Source organism: Gobius niger, assembly GCF_951799975.1.
Source record: "Gobius niger genome assembly, chromosome: 3".
Lineage (NCBI taxonomy): Eukaryota > Metazoa > Chordata > Actinopteri > Gobiiformes > Gobiidae > Gobius > Gobius niger.
The window spans coordinates 23,770,925-23,779,165 of record NC_136854.1 but is presented as its reverse complement, the minus strand read 5'-3'; the positions used below and the strand labels follow the sequence as shown (position 1 = coordinate 23,779,165).

Here is an 8,241-nt window from a genome sequence, read left to right as displayed (position 1 = left end):
ACTTCTTTAAAGGTCTCTTTTTTTTGCTTCCGGCAACAGCGAAGAAGTGTCCAAGTGTCCCTCTCTCAGCCAGCGCACTCCCTCTCTCACTTTTGGAAGCCGAACTTTTAAAGGAAAATGGGGCATTGAGTTCGTTGGCAGATCTCCCCGCGCTATAATGGTACGTGCTGTGTAACTCAATTGTTGCTCTCAGTTGGTTCGGTATAGGGTAAAGTCGAACACAACAAATAAACTCAACATCGTGTCTTTTACATCAGAGTGCTCGTTTTAATGGCGTTTACACAAGCTGGACTCATGCAGATTTTGGCTCCGGAGTATACCCAGCCACGCACCTGCGCGCACGCACCCGTGTTGTTGGATGCAACTTTCTTGGCAACTTCTACAGCCCAACTTTGGCGCCTTTAAGTAAATGCAACATTTTTATTGTGCTTTAACGCGCTCTGGACAGAACAGCTCTGTCCTCGCAAACTGAATTGTTTACAGAGCATTTCAGTGGAGCCGCGACAAAGACGAGGCTCATCATCAAACAGAATAATACACACGTTTCCACGCATTGTCAAAGGGAGACGCGCAGGACCACGGCGCGCAGTGTTTACATTAGTTGCTGTTGTGAGTAGTCACATTCGACTGCACTTTGCACCTCGGCTGGATAAATCTAAGCGAAACTTGTGCGCCCTGAATGAGCCACTGAATGGGGTCAGGCGTGACGTTCATGAAATATACAGTTATTTATGCAATTGTCATTAACGCGAGTTTCCAAGAAACTAAATGTGAATATTTCTAGTATTTTTTTTTACGTCCCAAAACATATACATTCTTTACAAATCCATATTGCTTGCTGTTTCACACCTGAGTGTGTTTGATTGGATTAAGACATTTCTTTAATGAATTAATTCTATTGAAAGTTATTTGATGATACATAAAATCTTGATGAACAAATTATAGTAATAATAATAATAATAATAATAATAAAAATAAAAATAGTCAAACATTTATTTTTTATGTATTGCAAAATTAGTTGTGTAAAATTGTTTATATCGCTCATGAAATAATCCATTAAAATATAATGTAATAATGATTTGAATGAGCAGCTATATTAACATATATGTAACTACATTTGAAGGGCCATGAATAGGCTGACATTTCTTGCTGGCTGAACTTGGTTGCAGCATGCACTGCCACAGGCGTCCTCTGAACATTTGCTCCATGACTTTACTGGAGGAACTAGTTTCTTAAATAAGCATTTGATATGTGGCTGGTGGACGAGCTTATATCAGATCTTTGAAATTTCCGCTCACATAACTTCTCTGCATTGTCACCTTCCAACTTGGATCAGCCCATGATTGATATATATATATATATATATATATATATATATATATATATATATATATATATATATATATATATATATATATATATACACACACATATATTATGTGCAGCACCCTGTCACTGCATTCAGCAAAATGTCTTATTGGTTCCAGCGATTTGTGATGGCTTTCCAATAATCAGGTACACATAGATACCAGTTGAAATATTCAAATAGTAATTTTGTTTTGACCAGGACCACTCTGTTTTGTTGCTGCCAAACCAGGCTGTCAGTTATAGCAATACGAGGTGTATTTGGGTTTCAGATGCATGTAAAAATCTGAAATGATTTCAACAGCTTTCCTTATTAAGTTACATGTCTGCCTGTGTGTGATCTATAATATTATGCTTCCTGGTTTTTGTGGTAAACTCTATAACCACAAGAAAACCTCCCTGTGTATCAGTCATTGTGTCAGACAAAGGCCGTATTGTCCAGGCGCTAACCTCATTGTTAAATGCACTTAGTGATGTGGCTGCACGGTGAATGGAGACCATGTAGGTGCCAGTGGCATTGGATTACGGGTGTATAAGAGTTGGTGGCAAATGGCAAAATGATTTGGCATGGCAGGTTGAGAGACAAAGCGGGTACATCCATATCTAAAGGCTGCAGTCCACAGCTCAGCCAGTCGAGCAAGATCTGGAGTTGACAGTCGAGGTGCCAGGCCAAGTGATTCCTGGGGTGTGTCAATAAGATCTTTGTTAAAACTTGTCCCGTCATGGCACAGTTTTGCTTAAAGGAAAGAAGATATTAATATATTCATTGTTGGGGTGGCATTGATACAGAGCTAGCATTCATTTTGGGACAGTACAAAGTTAATGAGGTGTGAAAATGATGATTTATTATATTCTTAATGAATTATTGTGTAATAGAATGAATGAACCAAGGGCATAATGAAATGTTTGGATATAGATTTCTGTTTAAGAGATTTTTTTTGCTCCAGGTCTTGTCAGGTTTCTTCACTTCTTTAAGTCTGGACTTGACCATATTTACACACCAAGTTTAGAAATTCTTTCTTGAACCGGTTTTAGAAAGAAAAAAAGAGGATTTTCTTTTTCTTTTTGGCTGAGAGGTTTATTTGAAAGGACAGCACAGGGTGAAAGTGGGAGAAGAGCGGGAAGTGACGTTCATCAAATTGTCCAAGCTGAGACCGGAGCAGTGATCCGTTTGCACGGCAGCGACCTTAACCACTAGACTACCAGCTGCACCGGCTTTTGATGAAATGCTTTATGAAAACTTAACTCATATTTTGACACTCAAACATTTTAATTTGGTGTTTACATATCCATGCTCTATAGATGAGTCGCTAAGCATAGAGCTGCACTGTGGCAGACTGCAGAACGGTCGTTACCAAACCACATTTTGGTGCTTTATAAACATCAACAACTAACACACCTTCACATAACTCATAAGCTCATAAGTAAAATGACAGGTATGAACAGCTCGAGGAAGTAGTTGTTAAAGACCTTTATTTAAATGAACAAGTCAATCTGTTTTGACCGAGCATCATCAGGCCTTTAAGCTGTGTGAAGTGTCTTACTCGAGGATACTCTGGCAGTGTGAATGCCAGTGGTGATCGAACTGTCAACCTTTGGATTAGTGTCTATCCAGAGATACACAGATGCACCTCTTTGTGCATGTTATACCTCAGCCCATAGCCTATTATGAACCATTTATGTCAAACCTTTCACTTCAAGGCATTTTGAAATCTTTTTGCCTAAGTAAACAAAAACGATTTTACACTCTTACCTCCCGCTGTCAGGCTGCTTTTTACCAGAAATGTTTCACACCACGCGCCTTTTTCCTCATCCAAAAACCCACCGTTTACTATTGCATAAAAAAATAACTGCACAATTAAGCCAAATGCAATCTTCAGCACTATATCTTGGCTGTACTTCTGACCCAACAAAACCTTCAGGACCCACATTTGTGGTGAAATAATTAGCTCGACTATCCAGTCTTCCTGCCTTTTTCAGTGTTTAGTATTTCATCTTTCTTATTCTCTAGTTTTCTCCCCACACCCCCTCGAGAGGGTGTGTGAAAAATCATATTTTTTCAACATTTTTCCCTGAGGTATCTTTGGCAGGGGCTCACTCGGCGGCCATTTGCGTCTTTCATACAGCCCTCACACACCGTGGAACAGATCGCCGATGCAGACCGGCGTCTTTGAAGCTCTTGCCATCTCCACGCAGGTTGGCTGGACTATCCCTATCCTTTCTACCATCCCCCCCCCGTTCAGATCCTTCCACTTGGCACCGCTAACTCCAGCCACCAAATCACACTGTTAAAACACAATGCGGTTGATAATAATTACAGTTTTTAAAGATGGACAGGCAGTGGTGATTGTTGGCAGTTGCAAGAGTTCCTTTTTTTTGGACCAAGTTTTGCACCAACCAGGTGTATATCAGCCGAGTTTGAGATTTAAGTTGCGTATGTGAGGGGGGAGGGAAGCTGTGAAGAACATCATTGATATGTTGCCATTCAAGTGTGCTTTAAAATGTAGCCATCAGGGCCTTTTACTCACAGAGCAATGAAAGTGTGCAGGTTTGGGAGAAGTATTTGGGCATATGGTTGTTGACACACATGACAGAAGATGAGGAACCAGCCAAGGGACAACTTAAGTTGGTGCAGGGTGTGGGTACTTTTGTCAAACCTTAAAACGCCAAATCAGATTGCTCGAACAAACTCTTTCTACTATCATCCCCTTTGCATTTGTGTGGAGCGGGTAAAATCTGTCTCAATTAACACATTTGCATTGGGAGAGAAGGACGGACTCCAAATAGGTCACTGACTCAATCTACCGCCTCCGAATCTTCCCTCTAAAATGTTAATTAAGGAGGGCTTTGAGATTTTTGTAGCTCAGGGCTGGCCATATGGGCTGGGCATATGCTGTATATATATAGTTCAATATATAATTTATACAGTGCTGCAGGAGAGAGTTTGGGGCCATGCGTTTTTTGGGGGTGGACTACAAAGGGAGGCAGTGTGTTGTGGCCTCCCCAGGGGCAGGTACAGAGCTTAGTATGTTCATTAGTTACATGTTATTTACTGTTGCACAATGGAATAGGAGTTAATCAACACCTGTTTTGGGACTATACAAATCACATTTTGAAATTCCTTCATTTGTCGTTTTGCGGTACTGTATATTCTTATCTAACGGACCGGCTCAGTAATGAAAGCTGCGGAAATTTGTTCCATACAGATAATGTTGTTTATAATTCCATTTCAAATAATTCCACTGCCATTTTTCTACCATTTGTATAAAAGGTGGTAAAAGCCAATGAAAAGCACTCACACCGTTTTGGGTCTTTGTCAACCAATCAGAAATGATTCGCAAGTGCGCCTGATTTCGTTTCTGGCCATAGCAGCCAATAAGAGCGCTTCCAGCACATCTGATGGAGTAAATCCATTAGCGGGTAGCCTGGCTTTAATGTGAGGGCCCACACAGGTGCCATGGACTGGGGCCATATAATTGACCATCAGCCAATCAAATCCATCGTCCTGCTCTGACCCACGGCCGGTACAATAGCATTTTGGATGTGTTAGTTTGTACTCCTCTCCGCATCACAATGTCTTAGTGCATATCTGCAGGGCTCTCTCACTTTGCTGTTGGCTTCATCCTCTTGTTGCACTTCAACAATAGGTGCTGTGTTGCCATGTAAAAAGCTGGAGGCAAATGCAATAAATAAAGACAAAAAAAATGTTTACGGTCTAATAAACATTATTACAAAGTGCACAACTGCAGAAAAATGGAGGTTTGTGAGTGCAGATTATTTGTAATAAAAACAGAGGGAGAAGCAGGGAATAGGAAAGGGATCGCTACACAGGCCTCTCATTGCGAAGGATATGAATAGCCTTTGTTTTCACCACAACTCAGGGCTGTGTGGTCTGCCAACGTCTGGCTCTTATTATGGGGTTTGTGTCTGTAAGTGCTGTGCACGTGTGGCTGGTGAGTGTGCACAGATCAGGGGTGGGAGCGGTGTATACATGCAGGTGATTATATTTTCAAGAGCTTACACCACTATAGTGCAAGTGTGTCTTTACATGTCTCCACACTCCATAGAAACTGCTCTCTCTGCTCCTGGTTAGCTAGACAGAAGTGGCACAGGGTCTGGGCTGGCATAAGCATGTGTGCACGCTTTTTATCCGTTAAAGTTGCAAAATGAAATAGGATTTCACAGAAGTGCACAGCGACTGTGGGATTTGGGCTTCCTTCAGCTCAGCAGAGGGGGATAGGGTGATCCAATCAACACAGAACTGCAAGGAGAGCCCATTTCACAGCTTCAGGCCCTGCCAGAACCCTGCCTGCCTGCTGACTTAGAATACAAATGATGCGAGCTCATTGCAAAGTTCGGCACAAAAAGCAGGCTGGTTTGCTATAGGCTACTAAGGAAGACATGGACTCTCACAAAAGAATTAAGTAAAAAATTGTAATGAAAATGTGGTGAAATTGATTAAGATTATTAATTGTGTCTGTAGCTCTTGTTTTATGTGTCTCCACAATCTGAATGTTAATGGTTTCTCTTTATAGGCTACTGACACCTACCTGGTCAATGACGATCCTGCCCGAGGCCCAGGGATGCCTGAATGCTTCCTCGTGTCAGACTCTTACAGGGTAAATATAAACGCTCACTACACCATGTTGAATGTGACCATAAGGTTAAGGTATACTTTACTGATCCACATAGGGAAACCCGTTCTCTGCATTTGATCCGTCCTTCAATGCCGCCTGGGCAGCCGCAGTAGGCAGGTGCTCGGGGACCCATCTCCAGATGTAGAGCCAGGATTAACCTATTGTACGTGTTTTTAGTAGTAGGGGAAACCGGAGTACCCGGAGGAAATCTATGCATACACGGGGAGGACATGCAAACTCAGAGTCAGATATCGAACCCAAGACCTTCTAACTGTGAAGCACGTGCAGTCGAGCACTCACCGCTGTACTGAGCTTCATGAACACAACGCCCTGAAAATACACTATGTTATATCCAAACAATTATGTGTGTTCAATAAATACATATTTTGTGACTGACCGTATAAAGCAAGAGCCCATATGAGCACCTTCCTGTCAAGTCTCTTGTATGCCATCCTGAAATCATCTCTTCAATGTTGACAAGCGCCTCCAGCAAAACACTACATGTCCTTAACTTGCCCTGAGTAATGCAGGCATACTGACATATCCCTTATTGCTTGTCAGATGTTTTTGAGTTCAAATCTAAAATGTAAGTTGTTTGTGCCAAAAGACACATATTTCTGTTGCTCAGCTGAGGCAAAAACAATCAGGCGTTATTGTGCACTCTTTACCATATGCAGTAGCAGCCAGTTTTTTTCCTGAGCTGCACGTACAGTATATATCCTGTGTGCATCTGAATGGCATGCTCCCTTTGAGCGCACATGTTTAAACAGCTTACTCCAACAATATTGACTCTAAGGCACAGTAAATGGTACTGTTACATGCACTTTCCACTCGCATGTTTTCTTCCTTTTGAACGACAGGCTCAACCACCTGTCTCACACATTGAGCACGCTAATGGCAGTATCAGTATGCACTGTTTTCAATATTTAATTGCTTAGCCAAAGGCAATGGTAAACACTAGTGTATGGGCAGTACGGTCTATCAATGAGACATAGTAACAATATCCCAAGTCACACCATGTGGTTTTAACTTTTTGTTTTTTTTATGACAACATCGTCTTAGAAATCAAAAGTGCCTGGCGGTCTCAAAACATAATGGTCAACTCGGACACTTTAGGCACAATGGATTATGGAGAAACATGGATTTATGTTTGCCTGTGACTCACATATTGAATGAAAAGAAGAAAATAATGTCCCGAGAAGGCTTCCAATCCAGAACACCAGTAACAGCTACTGAGAAAAGCGTAAAAAGAGAGGGAAAAGTCAAGAGCACACAAAGACTTAGGGGTTTGGGCCATTGCCCCGGAGGGTGTGGTTTGGAAACAGGAGAAAGTAGTGAAAATGTGCAGACTTTACTTCAATGTTTTTGTCTTTTGTAGAAGTTGCAAAATATACTTATTATTTCACATTTGTTTTGACATTTTCTGAAAAAAATTAGTAATGAGACCAAAAGAGACAATTAGGAGTGGCTCCTGGAGTGATACATCTCAAAGAAACTACCTTTTGTCAGTGTTTCTTTTATGCCCTTTTGCCCATTTATGTGTGTGGTATGTGTACTGTTACTGTGCACATGTGCGTTTGTGGCCTGAGTGTCTAAGTATCCTACATAGGCTGAGGTCTCGTAAGCTGCTCGACTTCATATCCCCCTGAAAAACTTGGCACCGGAGCACCAGGGTGACTTCAACCCCCAAAACCGCACCCTACAGTCCACATAACACACCGATTTTATATAGCCATAATACACACAGATGACATATGCACATACAGGGCGGCATTCACACAGTCTCAGTAACACACGCGCACCAGGCAGAGGCTTATGGGTAATTGCCGGCACTCTGCCTGCATATATGAGTTTGATTAGGGCCGAGAAGCGGGGAGGATAAAGCCAAGCCTGATTAGAAACAGAGTGTATTGCTTCCATACAATAGCACTCACAATGAAGCTGCTATGGAATACTCGTCCATGTATCCCTATTGTTTTCTCCTATAGAGAGGGAAATAATAGGGTCTCGGCACGCTCCAGTTATGGATAGGGTAATTGTGCAGCTGATAACTTTTGTCCATAAATTAGGAAAAACATTGTTTTCAAAATGTAAGGTGTGAATGCACTGCACATTTAAATGGATTTCGTGGGTTATCTAGTTTTCTAGACTTCTTGCAAAAGCTGGACTAGGTTCAGGTATATTTTACAGACGTTCTGCAGTTTTGGGTATAAACTATTGGAAGACAATTGCCATTGTA

The 8,241-nt window shown here is 41.6% G+C and overlaps 1 protein-coding gene across 6 annotated transcripts in view; it reads left to right on the top strand.

Annotated features, from left to right (window-relative positions):
• Positions 1–25: 25 nt before the first annotated feature.
• The window catches only part of LOC306960596 (nuclear factor 1 X-type-like), an 85,793-nt gene continuing 77,577 nt past the window's right edge, over positions 26–8,241 (top strand). For all 6 annotated transcript variants that reach the window (XM_079553037.1, XM_079553034.1, XM_079553036.1 and 3 more), the window contains exons 1-2: positions 26–160; positions 5,901–5,984. In XM_079553037.1, the coding sequence (XP_079409163.1) occupies positions 158–160; positions 5,901–5,984 (87 nt within the window). In that variant the 5' untranslated portion in view covers positions 26–157. The remainder of the gene's footprint in view (positions 161–5,900; positions 5,985–8,241) is intronic.